Source organism: Anneissia japonica, unplaced genomic scaffold (genome assembly GCF_011630105.1).
Source record: "Anneissia japonica isolate Jap-2015-1 unplaced genomic scaffold, ASM1163010v1 scaffold24_len2511860_cov200, whole genome shotgun sequence".
Taxonomy (NCBI): Eukaryota; Metazoa; Echinodermata; class Crinoidea; order Comatulida; family Comatulidae; genus Anneissia; species Anneissia japonica.
In genome coordinates this window covers 1,452,687-1,478,997 of record NW_022730786.1, presented here as the reverse complement: position 1 = coordinate 1,478,997, position 26,311 = coordinate 1,452,687, and the positions used below count along the sequence as shown (strand labels likewise).

Genomic DNA, 26,311 nt, shown 5'->3' with positions numbered 1-26,311 from the left:
AGTGCCCGGACAAAAAATCATGAAAAATGGGTTCAGTGGTAAAGAATAAGACCGTTCACATCAAATTTGTACGATTTCCAAGCCGGACTCCGGATCCGGAATGACGGATCTGAGAGCCATTTTTATCGTGAAATCGTACGTTTTTTTCCCCTGGACTAATCAGCAACAAGCTTGGATGGTTCGAACCAATAGAACGCATACCCACTTAACCCGAATAACCGTGTTCTATGCGCGATGTGAACGCAGCGTTTAAATAACGTAGCAACTCATGATTTTTTTGTCCGGGCTCCGGACAGGATCCGGGCTTGATGTGAACGTAACTTAAAGCTGGTGTGGAGAATATGAATATATTTTAAAAAGTCATTTTTTTTGTTTTGGTTTAACTGATGCTGGTTTTGGGGGAAGCCCCATTTACCATGCATTCTATGTAATATTTTAGCATATGTGAATCAAGTATGATACCAAAGAATTTAATCGAAAGATAAGTGGATATATTATTTTGTTTTGGTTTAACTGATGCTGGTTTTGGGGGAAGCCCCATTTACCATGCATTCTATGTAATATTTTAGCATTTGTGAATCAGGTATGATACCAAAGAATTTAATCGGAAGATAAGTGGATATATTATTTTAATATAAATGTTTCAAGACACAAAATGAGACAAATTAGTGCATGTATTTACTAAGCCTCTTCTACTTTTACTGTAGTTACTCCTAACGCCCTTAAATTGGATTTTGTGAGATAATCACTAGATTAAGAGATTAAGATATTAAAATTCCTTAGGTTTAAGAGGATTAAGCTTTATTTTGATAATCTTATTTGCAATGTATATTTTAAGATGTAAAGAGATTCCAAGTGGATTTTTTCTTATTGTTTTGTGCTTTCAAAGGATTACTGTACAGTATATAGCAAATACAATAAACCCACATGTTTTGCATCAAAGTTTATTTTAGAAAAACTGGAGGTGGCCACCATATAAACAGTCATTTTTTCCCAGACAGATGTGAGAAATACATGAATGATTAGAGATGATATAGAGCATTCTAATTTGTTCCGAATTGAATGGTTGGAACTAAAGTTCTTCATGATCACTTCTCCAAAATAATACCATGTTTTTTCTTATTTGTTTTTACGATAAATTTTTACCAACACTGTCAATATCTAAAAGATTTGGTTAATTTGTTTTCTCAATATTTTCAGTGGTGGGAGGGCTGAAAAATTTTTTAGCGACATGTTTTCAGGGGGTGGGGGAGGACATGCATCTTATTTTACCCTTATATGATTTATGTGGCCATATCCAGGATCATGTTGTTCAGGATCATGGGTACATGAAATGCTAAAATAAGTTGACTACTAGCTCAGTTGCAACTTCATAAAATGCTCAATCTGGCATTTGCTATCAATGATCAATGAATGTGGATTGCATGTCATATTTTAATACTCTATAGGACTTTACATCCAAATTAATTTTTCGAAATTCACAGTAGTCAAATTAATTAATATTTAATAATTAGCTAAGATGTTGACCATTGCCTCACCCTTGCAAAAATAGTTGAACAAGAAATAAGGTTAAGATGTGATTTATTAACTCTCATTTGATTGATAATATTTGTTTCTATTCACAATAAATAATACATTGAACTCTGAATCATGTAATGCCCTATGAATTTAATCTATTCCAGTGTTATTAGGGAATTGAGTTTCGAAGAGAATTTAAATTTATTCATGAAATTTTGATATTTTAATGTAACACGATCTTCTAATATAGCACCATAAGTAATATGAATATTTATTAGATTAAAATTATATGAATATTCATATGAATGAGACAGATTTGAAATTTCCAGGTTGTAGGAATGTTGACTACCTGTGAGTAAGCGTTTGTTGTCCAACAAAGCCAAGGCTGAGTAAATGAAAACAAAGGTGTGATTGTGTCTGAGCCGTGATGATGTCATCGAGGCATTGTGTCAAAGTACTGTTATTGTGACGTGATGTCATCAGGTGTCTACTTAGTCATGGCTTCCCTCGTATATTTGTACACAATTATCATTTTTCATTACTCTTTAATTTATAGCATTTCAATTAGAAAATACCATAACCATTTTAAGTACCATGTTAATTGGGTGTAGTCATTAATTATTCCATCTATAGCATTTTTTTTTCTAAAAAAAATTTGATCTAGATATTTTATGTTCAAAATTAATATTTTTAAATTGTTTATTACAAATCTGTGTCAACTAATATACTATCTAGTGTTGCAATGTAGATTATAGCATTTTATAGAGAGTAATAATAATAATAATAATAATAATAATAATAATAATAATTGTCAGTTATGTGAATATTTTGTTCTCCAATTTCCTCAAATGCACTGGTTCTTGTTTGTAAATAAAACATAATAATTATTATCCTTGACATCTTCAATATCTCTGGTTACTGTGGTCTGTTGTATGCTAATGATTTATCTCATCTCATTAATGGTGAATAGTGCATTGACCTTTTAGCTGCATTTATAATAACCACCCCTATCACTTGACCATTCCATTGTCTATAATTGCCTAGTAATTGACCAATGAAAGAAAATCATTAAGTTAAGTAGATGTTGAAAGTAAATGCTGACACCACTGGTGATGATTATTCTGATTATATTTAAGGTCTAATAATTAGGCCTAGTCAATATTATTAGGCCAATTAAAAAAAAAAATCATGTTTCTCATCTAGGTTTTAAAAAAGGAGGATGATACACCCCATTTCTTCATACAGAAACATGGCCAATATACATGGTGGTATAAATAGGCCTTTAGCAGTCCTAGTACATATCATTACACTTCTAACCAGGCTCTTTGCATTTTCCCACACGATTCTCTTGGTATTTTGGGAACAAAACAAAACCGGAGGCGGCCTAAGGAAAAGATAAGGGAGGTGATGGGAAACATTTTTTTTAAAAATTTGGCCTATTCTGAATTCTTTAATATGTATGCTGAGGGCGGATGAGTAATTATGATCACAAACATATTCTTGCAAATTGTATAAAATGACATTTTTGTGTCTATACAGTAGATTATCAAAGGTAATAAGGCCGCAAATAAAACTATAACAAAAATGTCAATCCCATAAAAGAAATTGTTGAGGAAGCCATTTTATCTAAACTGCAAGAAATAATTGTAATGAAACATCCCCTACATAATGAAATACATTATAAACAAATCAGGAAGACTAAGACAACTTAAAATTTGAACAAACCAACTTAAACACTCTTTTATCTCAAGTGCAGTTTGTCTCTACAAATAGTAAATTCAGTAGTTAAGTTTTAATACACAAATGCAAGGCAGTCCCTTTAGTTGAAATTATATATACTGTATGTTTTTATGGATTTTATTGGTTTTTAGCAGTATAGATACAGATCTTTTATTGTCATAAAAATACAAGGGGTCATGTCTTTTTATACAACTTTTAATATTTATACTTTCTATGTTATGATGTATGTAATACCTTTACCTTTTTATGCAGCTGAATGTTTTTGTGTACTTATATTTTAATAATAACTCAGGAAAACAAATTTTATGTATCTTATATGATCGATCAAAAATCTGAATCTGAATCTGCTTTATAATATAACGACTTGGTTTTCATGACTTTATGTCATTAAACAAAGTAATCAATTGATTTCTCCACCTAGACTTCCTAGTGTATCCTGTGCAGTAGGTCTACCCAATGACGTCGTCCCTGCACCAAGCTTATGACGTCCATTTTGCTGGATACTTCCTTTAAGCGCTGCTTAAGGCACTGGATAAATCTAATATTGCTTAATATAAAGATGTAAATGTTCATGCATTTGACGGTTTTCAGTTTGATTGTTGTATTTTTGAAGGACTGCAATGTTTCTTTTTGTGAGAAAAGATTAATTGGTAACATGTTTATCATCATAAAAAAATGCAAATTTGTCTTTCGACATTGTACATTTTACTTGGGTATGAAAAGGTTTAATAATGTAGGAAGCAACATATAACGATTACTATTATGTACCGAATTTACCAATGCATTAAATGCGTATTGCCAATTTCAGTATAATGATTGAAAATACTGCTCTGTGTATATTCATATTTAGTATCGCTCATTGGTTTCACTTATAATACTTAGACTGTTTTCATCACATATAGAACTGAAAATCATTAATAGTGATAATAATAGTAACAATAATAATAATAATCATTTATAAATTATAAAAGCATGTAATGTAAGGGCCTTCTGTACTGTTGTAGTGCATACAGAGATTCATGGAGTAAATAGACATTAATAGGAACAATTTTGATAATGAGAAAAAAAATGGTAGGACTGGTCATAACAATAATTACACGCACACCACAAATTCATATGATCTCTGTAGTTTCTGGTGCATAACACTATTAACAGTTTCTAGAACAAATTAACCATAAAACTGTGAGGGCAGTATATTATTCAATTACTTTGCTTTGTAACCATAGGAACAGCATAACATCAGGGATTTAGAGAAAAAAATGAATACATAATGGAAATATAAAATTCCTTAGATTTATTTATTAATGCTTGCTGTTTTATATACCTGGAAAATTATTTTTACTAGTTAAATTTCTGTAGGTTCTCCTTTGAGATGTCAAAGATCAAAGGTGACATGTAATTGGTTCATCATTTTTTTTCTTCTAGTGTTGTATCTGCTTATGAAATTAGATATTCTTGTTTAATACTTAATTCCAAATAAAAAAATACAGACTACAATATTTCATTTAATGCTGCAGTTTCTATTGGATATGAATGAAATTAACATGGTTTCTTTCAATCATGTTAAAATTTCACAAAATTTAGATAAGGATACAAGGCTACAAAGAGACTATTCATCCCTAGGTGTGGTGCCGGCAGAGCACCGGAGAGCCCTCTCCCCTCCCGGGGAGAAAAATACACTTTGTCAGGGAGAAGAAAAAATTATGTATTTTTTACATATTAGTAGTAGACTTTAAAATTGTTTAAATTTTGAAACCCCTAAATTGTCATATTTTCCAGGGGGCTGTGCTCTATGGATCACTTATGAGACATTTTGAGCAACATCCGACCCACTTGCGTTCTCACCGTTGAGTCAGCCCCCTGGCTCCAGCTCTGTTCATCCCACTACGGTTAAATACCATGGCTAAATATAACAATGTGAATACAGTATAACAAAATACAGTTAATTGATAGTTATAAAAGAAGGAATGGAGTTGTATCATGGTGGTTAACCTGCTTGCCTCATAATAATCTCAGATTCGTAGGCTTACTGCCTGGATTTTCTAATTAATAACTTCTTCACTCACCAAGTCGCATAAAGAGGCTGGCTTGATTTATAGCGCATCATTCCATCCTGCATAGATGTGGAGTTACTGTAATCAAAATAATTAAGAATTAGGAACAAGAAAATAATTCAAAGTATTCATGATAAATACTGAAAATTTTTTTAAATTTCTAAATGGGTTGAAAAGTAGAAGAGTGATTTACTAAAATGAGAAAGGAATATTTACTAATTGGATAATATATTGTTGGAGGAAGGAGTGGGAGGAAGAGCAAAGAAAAGAACGCCATTAAGAATGTCTGAAGAACAGGTGCTAATCTGTTGACGGTAAAGATGCTTACATCTAGGGGTGGAAGAATTGTTCAACTTGACATTAAGCATCCACTAACATAATGGTGATATATGTTTTCTGTTTTATATAAATATTCCTAACAGCGTAGTTTTTTCACTAATTATTTACTTTAATTTAATTTTTATTTTATAACAATCGTCCAACAGGAACTCTTCGTTCCCACTTACAGGTGAAAATTGCAATAAACATAAAAAATATAATCAATACAATAAAATCACAAGATATAAAAAGATATATATATATATATATATTGAACATTATATCTGCACTGTGTGACTAAGTCCTGTCACATTAAAGTGCTCTGATCTCTTGGACATCTTGAAGCAGTGAGCACCTAAATTTAATGAACCGAATCCGCTTTTATGCTCTATTGTTATTTGCTACACAGAGGCGTAAATAGGCCTATAATGTTGGCAGTGACATGTTGTTCCATTATTAGGGCTCCCTCGAGGGTAATTAAGATCAAGGTGTGGTATTAAACATGTGCCATTAATGCAGGTATTACAGGGGGTCTCCAGGTAAAATGATGCCAGATTTTATAGCTTTTGCTGAATTTTTACACAAGGGTCATTGCAGGTCAAATTAAGAAATTCACTAAAAATTATGGTTGTCTAGCAAAGACCATTCTGAGCATGAAACAAATTACTGCTTTTTTGGTTTCATCAAGCCTGTGTGTGATGTGAATGCCAATATTTTTTTCTTGGGCTTTTAGTTGCCTTTTATTATATCATCCTTCCTACGCTCATATCTTAACTTCAAAGTTTTCATTAGATTTTGCCTCAGAAACAGTGTATAGGCCTAGCCTGGGGGCAGTCGTATTTCAGTAATATGACTGCTTCCTGGTATGTAATTTTTAGCATTGCATCTTATCTATAGTACAGTAATTGGTCTCCTAAAACATATTTTGAAAAATTGGATTTTGCTGGTACTGTCCCTCTCTCCCTTCCTTGTATTACACAATTAATATAAAGAGAAATTGTATCTTTTTGTATAGATCCTTATATTGGCTATAATACATTTTTAAGGTATATAGTAAACATTTTGTAAATTTTGCAAAAGCTGTTTTTTTCTAATGCCTGTTTCAAATGAGATTTGACTAGTCTTGAAATTCTGGCTTCCTAGCCCAACACTTCTAATTTATAATCAATAAATAATCAAGTTTTACATTTGAAACAATTAGTATTGTTGTTTGTATAACTGTATTCTTTTAAAATGATTTATGCAATGTTTCTAATGTCTTTCTTTGAATTATAATTATTAATGTGTTTTTTCTAGTTCATCTTTAAAAGGTCATTGATCATGAGTAAACATAAGAACTTGGTTAATTGAGTATAATTGTTCCGGGATTGTGAGCTCTCTCCGATTACCATAAGAAAACAAAACTCGACCTACGATCAATAATTCATCTCTCGTATTTTTTGCATAATTTCTTCTAGGTCCGACTCTTACCAAAGACCTGAGACGGTATCTTAACATAAGGTTTCAAAAAGGATCTGTGGACCACGAACTCCAGCAGACTATACGAGACAATTTGTATATGCGGACAGTGCCATGTAAGTTAATATTACTTTTCTGGTCATCATTTTGTACACATTAATAATTAGATAATTTTTATTGTCTCATCTGAATTTAAATTTGTATAAATTACAAATGTTTTAATAATACTTATCATTATATTAATTAATGATAAAGTATGTCCTGGCTTTACCTTGATAGTAATAACATGACAGTGCACCTTCCAATTCGAGACCACTTTTTCAAAGAACCAAATAATAATCTTCAATCTATTAATAATAATAATGCTAATCCTCTATGTGGAGACCAAATTCAGAGACCACCCCAAATTTCAGGTCCCAATGGTGGTCTTAAATTGGAGGGTGAAGTTTATTTTACATTGTTTATATTTATATTGAAAAGTTTAATTATTAGAAAAGTAAATTTATATAATTATGCATTATATAATATTTATAATATTCATATCTATAAAAACAAAACATCTACATGAAAAAAAGCAAATGATACATGATATACACAATTGATATAGCCTTCTACATAGCACCTGTAATTGGCCTGCATTTAACATCTAATGCATGTTAAAAATCTAAACATCCTCAAACTGCCATCCTACTATTGGTTGTTATATAGCACATAGATATCACATACACCCATGACACTCAACTTGAATATAATGTTCATTCATATGATAAAAGAAAATAAAACTGTTATACTGCCCTCTATATATAATATGCAAATAATCATAATTATGAAATATTCATATAGTGTCATGACCTCACCTTTCGATTGCAAGCAAGCTGTTGACAAAGGAAATAGAACTCTTTGAATAATTCTTCCTTGTATCGTGATCAGGAAAAATTGAAATGAAAATTATAAAAGTACAGAAATTTACAGATGGGTTTTTCAGATAATATCTGTCTATTGCATTTTCTTATATTTCATCAAGTAGTGTTGTGATATTAAATTAAATTAGACAAATATATACGGCTTTTGCTACCGATTAGTACAAAATTACATCAGATTGTAATGGTGAAGCTTGGTTACAACTATCTTCAGTCAGTTAACTGAAAGATGGAATTATCTTTGGTTAGGTTAGCCATGATTTGGTTATGGTGCCCAGCATATAATTTAAAAGGTTTGGATTCTTTCCAATATAACAACAATTTTTCTTATGGTTGAATCAAGATTTTTACAATATGATTTGCACCTTTTCTTTTCTATTAATAACAATTAATATTAGTCATTTAAATCTAATGTTTTGATGATATGCCAATAAAATTAAAAATAATTTCTATATTTTACTCTGTTAGAATTATTTATCATTTATCTTTGTCTTTATGACTTCACTCCATCTAGGTTTATTTCTCATTCTCTTCCAACTGCGAGTGCTTCGCCAAGTCTGACATAATAAATTTGTCTGTTCTTTTATAAACCATGTCTCGGTGTACTATATGAGGCTTCAATACCCTATTCACACAAGACAAAACATTCAAAACATACGTGGGATGTGTGCTAGGGGAAATTTGACATTGCTTTCATGTATAGCCTGCTTTCCATCGTAGAATCGCTACAGTGTTTTTACTGCAATCCTTGCACTGGTTCAAGTGACCAATTAGCGCCGCCAAAGAAATTGGCGATAGCGGGTAGCGATTTTCATGGAAACCAGACTTAAATGGCTATCCATTTCGGCTTAGCACGCGCCTGGTGTGATATCTATAAAAAAATCATAGACTTTAGCATGTATCATTCCAAGATATTTAGCATAAATTTGTGCATGCTGACAGCGTAGGTTATTTTTATCGTGGCGTCGTACATATGTTCGCTGTCAGGGTACCAATTGTACCAAATTTTATAGGTTTAAATTCACTTGTGTGAAAATGAGGCACAGTGATTTTGGTAGATATATTTCAGGAAATCGTTGTTACATTTTGCATTACGTCTTGTGTAACCTTTTATCTTGTGTAAAGAGAGCATTAGATATTGGAGTTGCTTTAGTTGAGAAAAGAAAATTAACCTCATATGAACCCAAGGCCCTGGAAAATGAATTTAACCATCTTATAGCTTTCCCAATTTATAGCTATAGTTTTTTTCTTCTTCTTTTTTTTAATAAAATTATCTTTTATTATCACGGGTGCTTATGGCTGATTTGATTTAAAATACTGGTACTTTATGTATACTGTAAGTAGAATGAATTTCATAAAGAAAAGAAACACTTAATTTTAATGATGAATAATAAAATAGAATATTTTAGTTCAGCAAAAATTTAATTTTCTAAATTTTAAGAATGCAATAATCTTTGTTTTATGTATTGTTTTCCAAATAAGAATTTATGCTGATTTTGAAAATGTTAATCCATTTTTTTTTTCTCAAGGCCTTATAAATTAAAATGAAATTGAATGAGTTTCATAGTTTATTAATTAATTTCACCAATTTCCTTTTGTAATTATCTGTTTAGGGAAAAAGTAAAACAATTAATGTTCTTTAAATTTGCTGACATTTTGGGATCTGTTGCTAACTGTGAAGTAAAAAACACAGTTGGATAATAATTATTATTATTATTATTTTAATTATTATTATTATTATTATTATTATTATTATTATTATTATTATTATTATTATTTTTATTATTATTATTATTATTATTGTTATTATTATTATTCATTATTATTATTATTATTATTATTATTATTTAAGTCAAACAATATTATAACTATTTCATTGTGGACATTATTATTATATATTAATATTAATTATTATAGTTTAATATTGTATAGTTAGATTGGATCAATAGGCATAAATTCTGATTATGCTTGGTCTTACCTAAACAAAATTTTTTATTATAAGATAATTCTTTGATACTGCAACCAATTACTGTAATTAATGATAACTTAGTATATTATTATATTGTAACAAAATACAGTAATTCTCTAAAGCATACGAATGGTGGCCTTATGACCCGTAATCAAAGTACAACCAATATGCCAATGTAGTGTAATGGAGTTTTTTCTAAGATTTTTCAGATAATTTCAATAATAATTAGTCAATGTTTATTCCAATCATTTATTTAAATGTATTAATTTATTTCAGAATAGAAGCATTTTTTTAAATTTTTGGCTCTAATTTACTCATTGGCTAATTTGTGAATGGATATTGCATGCTTATTGCTTCACAATTTGGTGATAATTTTGACAATTAAATACTTTATTTATCTATGGTTTTAGCTTACTGTAAACTGTGCATTTCAATGCTAGTAGTACGAACACCGGTACAATTTCCTTTTGTCTTAGTCAAAATTAATTCGAACACAGCTTTAGTCTGTAAGTGCTGCTTGTCTGTAATAATTATTACCAAAAGATTATCATACATAATATTATTTAAAACATGGTTGTTCACATTTATCAATATTTTCGCAAGTGTACAAACAGTACTCTGTCGGTCCCCCATCCCCTCTGAAAGTGTACATATTTAAAAATTTGATTTTGCAAAAAGCATTCTCCATTTTTTTAAAGTCAACTAAAGTACTGTACTTGGTTGCATAAAAATGTCTATTATAGCCATGATTGCATTATAATTGGTCATAAAAATCTATTATGTTTTATATTGCATGTTATTTTGAATTAGTATTTTCATGATGTAAAAATGTACAAATATGTATACTCTTTCCCCCTAGCATACCGATTTTGCACTTGTGAAAATGTTATAAATTGTGAACAACACCTAACATATCTTACAAATTTTTTTCCCCTACAATTGTCAGATGTAACTTTTCGTAATTTCGGACGTAATTAATAAAAAAACAGACAAATATTCTACAGTAGAACGTCATATTTATTGGCTGTTTTTCAAATACATAAACAACTGTACAGACTTATTTCAAAGGTTTTTATTTTGAAAGGTTCATAAATTAACTTTGACAAAAAAAGGGGCAATGTAAGAAAAACATTGCATTTATATTTGAAATATTTTTTTGTCATCAGAAGTTAGCAAAGGAGACAAATTACAAAACCTTACAGTACTGATCTAAGAGTCATTAAGAAAGAGTAGTTATTTTGAGTTATTATGTACAGTTTGATTCACATCACAAGCAATCCTTTGCCTTCTAAATCTATCAGGGGACAGTTACATACTCAGTTTCCCCTTGTCATCTTAATGGTCCGTCCATATTAAGCTTTCAGCGACAAATATCTGATTTTTCCATATATGGGCTTGACGATATTATACCACACCCATTTATGGAAAAATCACACATGTTGTCGTATAAAAATTGATAGTGTGAAGAGAACAAAACATGTTGATTGCCATTGGTAATATCATGGAGAAGGGAATAATTTTCCTACTTTTCATAAACCAGGTTTATAGGAATGTAATACAACAATTTCCCCCGCACTTTCAGTTAGGTGCTTTATGATATGCCTCAAATAAAATGCTAGCATTTATTTTATTATAAGATAAAATACAAAAAGCTTATATTGGTAGCAGTTTTGATTCCCATTCAATCCCCTCCCCCCCCCCCTTCCACCCTGTTACACCAGAAACACAATAATGGGAAGCTTCGATTGCAAGATCTCTGACGTAATTGCTTAAATTAGAATTATCTGCTTAATGCGAAGACTTTGCGTTTACATTGTCCTTGGAATTCTAGGACATGATTTGAACCGAATCTGTGTCGTTCGCAGGACGGTCATGGATGATTGAATCCATACTACTATAGGGGCATGTTGTCAGCGAGATAAAAAGCTGTAGAAGGTAGTCAACATATTTATAACCAAAGTCGTAAATTAAAATTACATTTTCAAAATAGAAATTCACATTATTAATAAATAATATAAATAGGATTTTTTAAGCACTCTTTTTATCGACTAGTCACCTTAATGCTCAAGGCATTGGTCCCAGATGGATTAAATATTTTTGTACTGAAATATTTTAGGACCGAAAAATCTTAACCATATGATGAGAATAAACTATCCCAGAGGATAGTATAATCTATTGCTCAGGGGTACTCATTAAACAATGAATATGTTTTTTTCAGTGCATAAAAATAAGATAATCTTCCTAGGTTGTAAAAGACATTGTTGATATTTAAGTAAATACACTACATACAATTTGAACAAAGTTGAATCTCATTTGGACGCAGTTTAGTTTCATTGTTCGTCAGCGGAATCTATTTTAAAATTATCTAGTTTGTCTAATGTAGAGTACTGGTGTATATTCAGCACCAGGAAACTAATTAAATATTACTTCATCATTTATTCATTTACTTCTCTATCATTAAATACAAACTACTTCCTCAACATTTAAAAATACATGGCTTATGTTGTTTTTGGTCAGTTTGCTTTTAGTAGAATATACAAAATATTTAAATAATACTAAAGACGTTTTTGTTTGTTCCCATACAAAAGCACAAATTCATGAAATTATAATAAAAAATTATTATATTATCAAATCCCATTAGAGTTTTAATGTACAATACTCTGTAGTAGATCTTTCACTCAGGTAAAGAAAATAACTTGGGTACATCATAAAGGATTATCCATCATTAAAACTTCCATTCGTTTAATTGTTTACATCTAATAATCTTAATGTTATTTCCTTTTTTTCCTTTACATTATTATAATTTTATAATAAACTTTAATTTTTACAGATTATTGAAATTAAATGTTCACTTAATCCAACCTGAATTATTTGAATTGCGTGTTAAATACATGATAGCTTGCTATCCAACTTATTCACTAAAACAAAGAAAAAAAGATTCTGAAATATATGTAGGTTAAACCCTTGAGAACAATGGCCTCTTAATATTTTGACGTTAATCAATATGTTCAGTGTATATATTATGCAAATAATTAAACATAACTGTATTCACATGTACAGTACATGATTATTGCTTTGTTGACCCTCAGGTACGACACGAGCTCCAAGAGACGAGGAGGTTGATGGAATTGACTACAAGTTCTTATCCGTTGAGCAGTTTATCGCACTGGAGAAGACGGGTCACCTGCTTGAGAGTGGGATATTTGACGGTAAGTGGAACGGCCAAATACTAACAAAAACGTAAAGGATATAGCTCACGATTTTTTTTGGGACGATTTTTTTACCCTGCCATTTCGGATTGTTTTGTGTTCTATTGGTATCACAACAATACTCTGCAAGTTGACGAACGCCACTTGAAAACTATTTAAAGCTTAAATAACGTTAAATCAGACGATATTAAAAAGAAAACTATTCTCTCAATACCAGCTCAAGGTAAAAAAAATTAATGGTTTTAATATCTCAAGAACCTTAAGTCCTGTATAGACTATCACATTTTATTTGACAAAAAAATGTGACATGCCTAAATATGGTCATGATGACATCACATCCTGACCATATATAGGCACATCATGACTATATATGGACATAAAAATGTTTTTTGTCAAATGAAATTTGATAGTCTGAACAGGGCTTTATGATGCGTTCATTAAAACTTGTGAAAACTGATTTCACAACTTGTAACATGCGAGAACACGAGAAGAGTGCATTCATTTGATGAATGCTAAAATGGCATTTTTCCCCCCTATTTGGGATTTTAAGAAGCGCCCTCACACGGATGTGAGCCTAGGCCTAGCCTATGTAAAAAAAGCTTGAATAAGGACTCTATAAAGTACATTCAGAACATTATACAAGTCATAAGGTTGCAAATAAAACATACAAAAAACATTTTTTTTTTTTTTATCTGAAATAATATTACTTAAACTAATTGCAATAAATACATCTGCTCGTTTGTGTTACATCCACCATTTCCACACTACTTGTGCAAATTAAGGAAGAAAATTCTACTCAAATTTCTTCTTGTGTTTACAAGTTCACTGACCAGATGAAAGCGTTTCACATGTTGTGAACTGGGAAAAACCGACTTCATAAGTTCTAATGAACGCAGCATTAAACTTGTAGTCAATAGGAATTTCTTTCATTATAGAACGTTGACATTATAAAGCAGCTACTGGTACTTTGTAGATCCTTTCCTCCAATTCCAGGGTCCTAGGTTCAAATCCTGAAAGAAATATTTTTCTTCACATTTATAAGTAGCTTCACTCCTTAAGCCCATGGGACTTAGCTTATAAAGACTACTGGTACTTGTGGGAAACAGTAGCTTGCCTACTAAATATCCCAGTTTAATGGGTTTCTGGGTACAGTGGATCATTGCATCAACATTGGACAGAATTATGTAGTACAGTATGTGGGAATGTGCCCAAAAGTAGGTTTATAATAATAATATTATTCATTTTGTTTTCCAAGACACAGTGTATACATTTGTCAGAAAAGCGGATAGGCCTATGAGCCCAAACGGATTGGCACTCTCTCCTTCAAAGGATTGGATCGCTTAACAATTTTGTGTTTATATTCTGATTTGTATTTTTATTCTTTGAAATTGTTTGCTGATGAAAGGTATTATGGTTTTTATTTTTTTTTTGAGTAGGGTTGTAGCTGAATTTAAGATGCTGATTTTTTGATCCAGGTGTCCTGGTTTTGAGTCCTGTTTAATTCTGAAACGTTTTCCCATCACTGAAACCAACTCCACTGACTGAGTTCATAGAGCAACGCTCCAACTATTAAATTGCTTTGTACTTGCTGTTGGATACGAAAGGTTACATAAAATAAATTAAGAAATAATTAAAGAATGATGTATATACAAAGTAAATATCTTAGTTTACACAACATAACTATTGGAAGCAGAACTAGCTATCAAATATAACTTTCAATTTGCATTATAAGTAGCTTGCCGCTGTTATGCATCAATGGACTGGATTTTTTTTGTTTATTTCTTCACATACAACAACATATTAATATTAAAATGATTCCATTATTTTAAGCGATTCCACAAAAAAACAATTAATTTATACTATCTTAAAATATACACTGAAATAAATATAATTATTTTAGTTATTTTTGATCATTGTTAAATTTTGTTTTAAAATTACTTTCCTCTTCTTTATCATGGATCTAGAGAGAGCATAAAAGCGCATCTTCTTCGGTTTGGACTAATAAAATTCAAATATCTTTTCATCAAAATAGAATAGAAATTGCAGCCGGACTTCTAGGCCCTGTTTTTAAAAACTATATCCATCACTAGTCTGTTGGATAAAGCGAAATGCTCCTTTAGACTCATTCTGATGAAAGTATAGATTTATGGATTCTAACATGGATATGAGTTTGAACTAATAGTAGATGTATATTTCCTTCACGACGGACGGTCTATATCATAGCTGTAATGGCTACCGCAGAGACTGATAAAATCCTATTTTGTATACAATTGTTAGCAAATAAGCAGTATATGGATTTTCCAGATGGCTGTCCTATATATCTGTAAAAGAGTTCCTCGCTAAATCATTTTATGATGGCGTTGTTTACGGACCAAGATCTCTTAACTGTGTTTGACACAGTTATACTATGATATCAATGGTCTCAACATGTGAACAGGAGGAGAAACGATATATGTAATGTTAATTGTTTTTCAGAAATTCTAACCAACTATTGCCCGCTAATTAAGGGATGATAGACTAGCTATTAACGTTCAAGTCATTTGCTTTCATCAAACTGCTTTCAAAATTATATTATAGTAAATTAGATATCTTCAATTTACGCAAATTCTGATATCAAACAGGGTAACATCCTTGATCACTCTACTATTTTCGCCTTTTATTATCGCAATATAGCTTGCTTCAAAGATTACTTACATAAAAATTAACATTAATTATTTATAATTAACATTAACTCATTAGAATTCTTGCATCAAACATATGATCCGCAACATCTTCTCTGGCATCATATGGCATTGTTTTTTTTCCCCAATTTTCTTTTCTTAAAAAAAAAAAAAAAAAAACGATCAAAAATCAAAACCAGGAATATTGATTGTTCTCAGTCTGTTGAAGGCTTTGGATTCTCCGGGGGCAGGGAAAAACCTGCATCGGATGTCGTTGGAGGGCTGGTTGCTGATTGGTTGGCTTCAGTTGCCCGCTGTCCATTGATGGGCATTTGCATACCTGTACGGATAAGCATGGCCTGTGATAGCCACATCATATTAGTCTGCATTGATAACAACAGCTGCCTGTCCATCTCCAGTCGTTGCTTTTCTAAATCAAGTCGTTCTCGTTCTACTCTTACGAGGTCCTGTACTGCCCGCTCTAATGCTCGATGCTTCTTCTTCAATAAGCCTGTGCCGTTACCGGTAGGTGCAAATCTTGCCGTACCTAACTGACTTCTCTGCGATAGGAGACTAATCCCGTCATATTCTCCGGATGGTGGTGTCCGTTGAATGTGGTTGCCGAGCATGCTAAAACTTGAAAACAGAAAGATTATGCCGTTTAAAATGTATTTTTGTTAATTGACAGTGGCTTTTCTTTGTATCAAAATGTTTACCAGACTATTTCCAAACAGGATGTGTATAGAAAGTCTCTTTGTGGGACATTGATTCTGTAAGCAGCCTATAAATAATAGAGTTATCATTAGGCACATTCTAAGAAGAGGAAGTTATTAAATTTACAGATGATACAAAATATTTACTATCATTACATTTAAATTAAGAAGTAAATTAATGTGCTATATAATCGGTATTTTTAATTAAAGGCAATCATGATGGAAAATGTATAGCTGCTGATTTTTCTAATAAAAAATAAACATTCGTAGTTGAAATATTAAGTTATTTTAATAACTAAAGTATCTAGAAATGATACGATGCTTCATTTATAATTTTCTAGTCATGTGACCATGGTCATGTGATAAGATTTCCAGAGGCATCTAATTAGCATATATGCTAAGTGGTAACACTTGAACACTCATTCGACTAAACCTTAATATCTTGTGTGTCGACATGGACGATTATACTGATGGTCCGTTGTAATGATGATTATGATAATATTGTAATAATTCTGTTTGTTGTTAATCATGGCTGGAGGGGTTTCATAGACAATGGTTAACTTCCATACCTCAGCTGCTAAAGCTTTTTTGCATAACACTGTTTTTTTATTAACTTTAATGTTCTTTCCTGTTCATACTCTATTTGTTAAATGAGTATCTTGGTTAAATATACAGAATGTTTTATGGTTTCTCAAGCATCATTTTCAGTGTAACGTCTTGTTTGTGTTAAGCACTTAGTTTTGTATAATTGTTTTTTTGCCTTATACACTATGTAAATGTAACTTTGTTACAAATGCATGCAAAAGTACAATGTACCTGTCCATACAAAATAATTGTTTTATATATCAATTCTATGCTATAGAATTTCTGAAAAAATGAATTAATATTGATCAAATGTAACATATTTATATAATCTTTAGAAGTCCCTTTTTGTCGTAGTTCAATTTAGATAATCATTAGAATAAAACAGCTCTTTTCACAAAATCAAATGAGATGCTCTTTATATGGATCTCAGTGCAATGGTAGGTTTCTTCTGTAGTTGTGTTATAGAAAATGAGAATGTGGTATGTAACGTCGTGTTTTAGAATTTTCTTTCTCCATATTTAAAAGTATAGATTTATTATACGACACTAAACATCATAGAGACATCTTTAAATAGGGACAGTTTTGCCGAGCCACAGGTTTTCAATAATAAGGAGACAATATTACTCTCTCTCTCTTTTAAATATTGCTTTTCTTACCTTTTTCGGGGGTATGGGGACTTCCGACTCCATTTTCTAGGCCTAGGCATTGGGTCAGATCCACTGTCTTCTTGAGGGGCTCCATTTGCTTCGACAGGTTCTTCTCCATCACCTGCGATATTTCTTGGGACCTCAATTCCAGTACCATAGAAGTCTGTTAATTCAGTGTCACTATAATATTATAATAATAAAAAATACAGAAAGGTTGTAAACAAATGTTGTGCAGTTAAGGAAAATTTGTAATACTTGCGGTTCTACAGTGTATAAATAGCAATTTATATGAGCAAATTCAAACATTCTAATCAGCAAATCAAATGAAAATATAGTTTATTTTCCAAAATTATTTTTAAATCATATCAATAAATCACTACTACTGATTTCTAAAGATTAAACTGTTATTGCACTAACAAGATAATAAAAGATGATTTGAGATAAAAAAAAAAAAAAAAAAAAAAAAAGCTGACGAAAAATATAGATTGAGAAGCTTGCTGTTGGTGTGAAAATATGGGAAACCATGATACTTCAATTTAAAGAATTTGTCAATGAGACATCAAAACAATTAAGTTATTTATAATTTACAGAATTTTTTCCTAAAAAAATATTTAACTTGATACCCTAGCCAGTAACAATAAGAAGAGTACCATTTCTGCATCAGTTGATCAGCAAGTAATACATTATTTTTTGTTTTAATTATCAATTGAAATCAAATAATTTATTTTAAAATATGCAATGTAAATAACTGTAAATTAATACATATTTTAATGACAAATACGAAAGATGTTTATAGTCCATCGATCATTTTTGTCATTAATTTTGTAATAAAATAATAATGTAAACAATTGAAAATATATTTCATATAAGTTTATTAGCTTACCAGAGACAGAATATTTTAAATATAGTCTGGATGGAATAACACCTGACACAAGTATTAATATAAATGTTTACAAATGCTGATTTAAGAGAGGATCAATATTGACAAAATTTTTTTAGCACTCTGCGCTAAAAATATCGTACCAGGTTTGATCGTATACTTCTTGTTTGTGGTTTAAAAGGAAAAAAAAAGTTTGGATCTCAGAAATTGAATTTGGTTTACGTGAGTTGTTTTTCCTCTTCATTATTACATTGTCTGAGGTTTGCCTGGCTATGATCACTGTCCAAATCCCTAAAAATGTTATCAATTTTTCTACCTGGCTCAAAATAATTATTTCCTTTTGAGACGAAGGTAACCGGCTCACGTTTCCAGATTGTACTCGTTATGTGATTAAGTTCTACTGTGAGGAGGCATAGCAAGAAATACACTTCTTCTAATCAAATTTGCTACCATTGTGACAAAGGATATGAGTAATATTTAGAAATGAAATTGATTTCCATAATAAATAGCTGATACGAACGCCATGTCTTTTGGTAGATTTTTATTTTTATGCTAGGAACTTTACAGATGGTAGATTAATTGTTATACAACAGACGATAAGGTTGTGCCGAACACAGGGAAACATTTGTATCCGGATAACAAAGGAAACATTGTGATCAGATACCACTTGAGTTGTGTTTTGCTAACTGAATTAAACGCATCAAAGATTCGGTTGTTCTTCTGAAAGATTTGATTACTTAGCATTTAAGATATGAACAACATTAATTTCCTAAAGATATAAAATGTCTAAGTTTAGCCAATAATCTTGAAAATAAAATTTAGTAGTTGATTTCTTTACTCTCTATAAGTAAATTGTACAATAGCTTTTAACTGAAAATAAGAACAAGAAAAATATTCATCATCCAATAACAGATGATTAATTAAGGTGTGTGGTATGGCAAAATGGGGAAGTTGTAGGTTAAATAGGAATTCAATTATTGGTATTTTCAGATACCTGAGTATGTAATCTTTAAAGTGAGGGGTCATTCATTGAAATTGGACATTTCACACCTACTTATTGGGGTGTGAATGTACTGTATATCACTCTTTGTAGTGTTAAGATAAACATGATTTTGAGTAATCACCTACTATTCTCTAAAAAATGAACATATATTTTCACTGTAAAAATCATTTATTTTAACTTTACTGTAGATTCTAACATTATTTGTACATACATTTGTTTAATGGAATTAAATACCAAAATAAATAAATGCATGTTAACCATTTTCAGAACGAAGACTTTGGGACTTGATTAATTGGATAGCCTATTGAACACTGTTGATTTGCAGTGATAAAGTAAATTTTGATTTTTAGGCCATTTTTGAGCTCTTTTGTTTTATAGCTCAATTATGCAAAAGTGGCCTGTGTGACAACATTTTTTTGCCATGATGTGCCTCAATTATTACTGCTATTGTATTATTTACACAGATCCTTATTTTAATAAATTGAAATATCATTTTAGTAAAAAGTCCAAATCAACGAAAATTAATTGTTTTGATCTGTTGTCATTTGGTATGGGTACCTTGTCCGATCCTCTTAAGTAGAGCACCGGTAAATTTTTACAGGGTTTTTCAAGATTTTTCAATTAAAGTTAGGGGTACTTTATTTAATTTGTGAACATACGCCTTTGGAACGGCGGCACACACAAGTGGGATACATCGTCAATAGCTTTGATAGCATGGTGATATCTTAGTGGTCGTTCCTGTTTTTCATCATTTTCACTACTATGTACACTTTTTCTCCTCATCCACCCCATCCCAAAAAAGTAAATTATAAAATAATGAATAAATGAATGAATGAATGTATTTGGAAAATTTCAAATCACATAAAAAACAATGAACAAGATAATTAAAAAATATACACAGTGATAGTAAAATTCCAGGGATAATTCAAGAAAGCCAAATACTTATTTCCATTGAGGTCCCTACCTGAAAAACAAATGACAGAAACATACAAATTGAGTTAATAAAAGATAAATGATAACTGTCATTGCCAGATCATATTTGTTTTCATTCTAAGAAAAGTGTACACTGATGACCTCTACTATATGTCATGAAAAATGATGAGAAGAATAGACCCAAAGAGGCAAAACCATTTAAATGGGTTTTTTGTAATGAAAATTGGAAATTAAACAGACATTGATTGAATGAGAGCAACAGCTTTTTATGTTTATTCTTTATACAGTTCAATTTGTTGTCAGAAGAAATAAAATAAAATTATATTATATATGCAAGCAAGGATCATGAATTACTCAATCCAAAATTAACAACTTCCCCATATTGAATATTGCTCATTTAAAATATATTGATAGTGACATTAATAATTTATTTTCGTAAATAAAACTGAAAAACTATCGGTATAGAAAACGGAAAAATAACTCAAATTAAAAAAAATAAAAATACAATTAATTAATTGACTACTGTATATGAATTTTGTTTCTTCAACAATGATTTTGACAATATGGAGTACTACAGTGTTATGTGATACCATTTGATACTACTCCGTTGCTGTTATTGCAAAACGCGTTCAACCGGACACCATTTTCGCCACTGACAAACCATTGATCCCAATTTCTAACGTAATTATTAAGATGTTGTATCTTAGTTTTTCTTTTCAAATTTTAATTGATGATTAAATGTGTATTCGATAACTAATATAATACGAGCTTTTGTGTTTTTAGTACATTTGGATGGTAAAATATTAGATTTTAAAATGCCTATTTCAGAAAGCCTATGAAGTCATTCAGGCTAAATGAACGGTAACCAACGTCTGGTTGGTGACAGAGGGCGCCACCTGGCATTGTGACGACATGACTGTGGTACTCTATATTGGCAGACTATTCCCTACTTTTATTAAATGTGTTTTTTAATGTGCACATGGGCTCATTCGAAAGAATTGTGCCCTATTAAATCTGGACTAAGGTTATTTAGATATATCTATGGTTCAGTTTGCACACAGTGGCTACGACTACTTCAGCCGACTGATCTAGTCTGCTTTCTTTAATAACTGGCATACTCTTTAAGATTTTTGTTTAACTGTGATAGTCAAAACAATAATACAGTTACTCTCCAGAGTGTTACTTCTTTATTAATAGATTACTGTCAGTGTTAGTCTCGATAGGCAATATTTGGTCAGGCTTAGATAAGATATATTTGTAATATACGATTAAAAAGTTTGTATCTATTTTTGATCATTGTTTTACTGCATTAGAAAAATATTGGGTCAGCTGCAATAACGTAAACATCATCATAATTTCCCATCATCATCATTATTATCATTGTCATTATTATTAATATCATATCACCATCGTAATTCTCTGCCATTCTTTATCATCACCATCATAATCCTCTATCTTCACCGTCATCGCTGCCGTCATCATGTTATTAGTATCGTCATTAGTATCCTCACGTCATTATTATCATCGTGATTATCTTTCATCGTGGTCGTTGTCACAGCCTCCATTGTTGTCATATCATTATCATCAATGATCATCTTCATTATATCATCATTGTCGTCATACTTCATCCTTCATCATCATCTTGTAATCATTATTTTCATCATCATTATCATCATCATCATTGTCATCATCCTTCATGGTCAGTAAGACATACAGTAGGCTCCTCAGAATAATGCTCAATTATGTTAAGTTTTTAAAGAGTAGGATTAAGTAAATAAAATTATTAAAGTAGACATTTGCATTATGCTGGGTAATGCTACCATCTTGAAATATATTATAAACAATGAATGGAGCAAAGGAAAATGGTAGAAAGAAAACAACGATCATAATGTACAACCAAAAACACATTAATATTATCAATTATTATTTTTATTTCATTTTATTAAATAATCATCATTTTTATAATCATTACCATCATCATCAATATGTGAATTTATGTTTTCAATCTACCAGTTGCCACAACATGACATCTTCGTCAATGTCACATTCATCGTCATTATTGTCATCATTACCTCAGTCCTTATCATGCTCACTCTGTCATTGTCACTCTCATGCTCATTACCATTATCATCTATTGTCATTACTCATCATAATTTTTTTTTCGATTGAGTCAGCCTGATTACCATTAACATAACGATCAATATAAACAGAATTATAAATTTTCTGCCACTAATTCACAGTGAGTACTGTAGAGATACTAGTGGTGGAAATAATTTGGCATTATAAACATAATATAATATTAGCAATTTTTGGTGCCATTTTGATATAATTCTTATAGATAATGATCCTGATTCTGATGATGATAACCATGATGATACACTTAACTGTATCATATTCATTGTTCATATCAACACAGCTATTGTTGTAATCATCAATATAATCATTTTTATCGTCATTTTTACCATTCATCATCATCAAGATCTTAAATTTTATCATAATCATCATCATTGTCTTTATCATCGTCATATCATATCATCCTCAAGTAGTTTGAATGAACAAACAAGACAGTATTATATTAATAATCACAATAGATCATTAAAATTGATCAACGTCATCCTCATCTTCAGCATCATACCATTAACATTACGATCATCAACATCATCTGATTTAGATTAAAAATCCTCAACATTGAATAAAATGTTATGGTTTTAAATTTTGATCTGACCTAGGCTTGTATAAATTGTAATCCTTTAATTTTATATTGTATTTTTAACGTTTAATATTAAATATAGTTACAGAATTTGTATATAATCTGGGTCCTTACAGTTAAGAAGACTGACAAATTTTTCTTGTAAGTTTAAATGAATCATCTTGAATAGCATTTAGTACTAGATGATTTTTGTTATGATCAATTAATAATTTCATATTATTGTACCTGATAATAAACTAAATATTCAAGTTGAAAAATGAAATTCCGCAATATATTCATTATTTATTTATAGATTAAAACGTTTTTGAAATATTATGTTTATTTTAATTAATGTATGTTCAGTAAAAAAAACAATATAAAATTTATGTTTATGGCTGTGCAAAGTGTTTAGTAGAAAAGAAAATAAAAAAATTGCTAGTCTTTTGTATTGCTTACTCACTGTATAGTGCAGTTACTCTATTGTGATAATGGTTTAGAGTAGCTAGCCATTGTTTAGTTGGCATTAAACACAATGTTTAAAGATGACTTCACTGTTGTTATGATCTTGTTAACATTGAAAAAGAGATATTGTCTGCGTTCCATAATAAATGATTAGCTGACACAATTTGTAGAATAGAAATATTATCGATACTAAACTGGCTAGAGTGATACCAGCCATCTTGTTTTTAGTTTCATGATGGTTTTTATTTCATTGCGCTATCAATGTTGATAATATTTTGCAGTGCAGTAATTTTTTTTCACATGGAATCGTTATTATAATGAGGATGTTAAATATATCTAGAGACTTAAGCTAACAGTTTGTTCGAGTGACTGCTAAAAATCAATAATTACAACAGCTACCATGCACACGGATCCAACTGTAGTCCTGTGGGAATTCATTCGCGGAATTTAATTTCGTGTCAACAGGAGAAAAATTCACTCTAACGATTACAATATTAACAAATGCTGAAATGAAATTGTAGGAGAATTTGCTGGTTGTAAATTTTGCTCTCTACTGTAGGTTTCTTGCGTTTGTGGAGGACAATAGATTGGCTGTTCTACGTTAATGTACCTTGTTAGGAATTGATTCTCTAATTAATTCATCGGAACAATATATGAATCAATTAGAATTAGTGAGGCAAAAGCCTATCTCTTTTAGAATTTATCATTTTGGAAAATAATTTTTGCTTAAATATTTCCTTGAGCTGTAGTAATATGACATGGTATGTAATCTGTATATGAAGTAGGATAAACATCATTACCTATTACCTATTATTTTTTAAATAACAGACTGCATGAACCAAATACTATCATATATAATTACATAGTACAGCACTTGGAGTTTGAACCATACATACCCTAAATTCTGTTGTTCATATACTTCATTTTCACAACCATTTGGTGTAACGATATCATTTTGTTCGTCCTCCTGCATGTCTCCGTAATCATCCTCCATCTCTATGCTGCCATCCCTCATCTCCCAGTCCGTCGGTCCTTGTGTCATAATTCCGTGCACTGTATCCCAAAACGGCCATGATGGTGCTGGATCACCATCTAGCAGATTCTTCCTTATCCGGAAGTATATTGCCTTTATGTTATCAATCCTTGTCTTACAGTTTTCTGGCCGTCGGTTGTAACCGAGCTGTGTCATCTGCTCGGCGATTTTATTCCATACAAAAAAATGTCTGCGCTTTGTTTTGAAAAGGTTCTGGATACCCTCGCTTCCCCAGATTTTGATCAACGCGAGAGATTCCTCGTAGCCGAAGTTCTTACAGCGCACAATACCTGTCCATGGTTTCGCAGTTTCAAGAGTTTCTGGGGAACTTACAGGCGTGGATTTTTCTTGAGTCCAGTTTATGGCTGCCATAGTTTATAGTGGTGGATGTTTGTCAGACAAAGCAATTCTGTTCCCAACTCCACTTATAGTCATTAAATCTATTTGACAAGCAGCTAATGACATTTGATATTTAAATCTGCTATTTAATGATCTTTATCATTAGAACATTCCATTCTGCTGTGGGTAAGAAATAGTTAATTAGATTTCCATTGTAATGGGGAAGTGACCTATAAAATATGCGAGGTTATCAAAAGTTTCTTGTTTAGTGGCCAGGCTTTAATGATTAACATGTGACAGGTTTATATATCTTCCCCTTCTCTGAAATGCACTCGTCAACCCCAGCCTTTTAAAGCTGCCGTAATTTGGAATGCACGCTGGAAATTATTGTCTGATTTCGTACAATTACAATTTCTCCGTTAGAACACAAACAATAGTCTAACGCTCAGGCAAGCTAATCATTCATCAAAAGAGATGCATTATCTAAATTACACTCAGAAAGATGAGACAGTGTCTTGTAGCAAAGTCTTTTTCAGACATTTTGAGCATGTTTTAAATGTTAAACATACATTTAAATTAAGCATGCCATCTTTGAAAATACAGTAACAAATATTATACGATACATTTCACAAGATATATTCCAAAATGATGTTTGTTTATGACTGTGGGTTTTGTCTCCCTACAAATTAAGACATGGTTGAGTCCATTTGTAATCTCTCTTGCAGACACAGCTGTGATCTATTTATGCAATTCATCGAGCACTCTTAATGGTCATAAACCAGGAATGTTTCATTTTTATCAGTGGGGGTGTCATTAACTACAGGAAGTGAGTCAAGTTGTAAAAAAACACCACAATTCTCGCTTGAAGCCAGTTCGATTAATTTGTTGAACAAGTTCTCTGATAACTACCTGGTGGGTTCAGAACAGCAAGCAGGAAGTTGTTGTTAAGGCTTAAATGAGTATGATCATTGACTTAATAGGCTGAGGATTAACAAGTTTTGTCCCTCCCTTTTTTGATGATTCAACCCTCTCTGTTCACAAAGTTGATGACTCCAAGTTGTATATCTGATCATGGAGGTATCTGATGATATCTAATAATAATCCCTATCAAGCTGGACTGTTTCTTTTTGACCTTTGGGTTGCGAATAGGTTTAATGATTTGAGTGTCAACCAAACCCCAA

The 26,311-nt window shown here is 31.1% G+C and overlaps 2 protein-coding genes across 6 annotated transcripts in view; one reads left to right on the top strand and one right to left on the bottom strand.

Moving 5' to 3' along the window:
* LOC117115036 (membrane-associated guanylate kinase, WW and PDZ domain-containing protein 2-like) overlaps nucleotides 1-26,311 on the top strand; it is a 118,677-nt gene that overhangs the window by 27,075 nt on the left and 65,291 nt on the right. For all 5 annotated transcript variants that reach the window (XM_033258682.1, XM_033258681.1, XM_033258679.1 and 2 more), the window contains 2 exons: nucleotides 7,088-7,204; nucleotides 13,067-13,186. In XM_033258682.1, the coding sequence (XP_033114573.1) occupies nucleotides 7,088-7,204; nucleotides 13,067-13,186 (237 nt within the window). The remainder of the gene's footprint in view (nucleotides 1-7,087; nucleotides 7,205-13,066; nucleotides 13,187-26,311) is intronic.
* On the bottom strand, nucleotides 10,977-25,810 carry LOC117115037. Its single transcript, XM_033258684.1, has 3 exons — nucleotides 24,655-25,810; nucleotides 17,801-17,971; nucleotides 10,977-16,482 (listed from the first exon to the last, which is right to left on the bottom strand). The coding sequence occupies exons 1-3, from the start codon at nucleotides 25,161-25,163 to the stop codon at nucleotides 16,062-16,064; spliced, it is 1,101 nt and encodes a 366-aa protein (XP_033114575.1). The 5' UTR covers nucleotides 25,164-25,810; the 3' UTR covers nucleotides 10,977-16,061.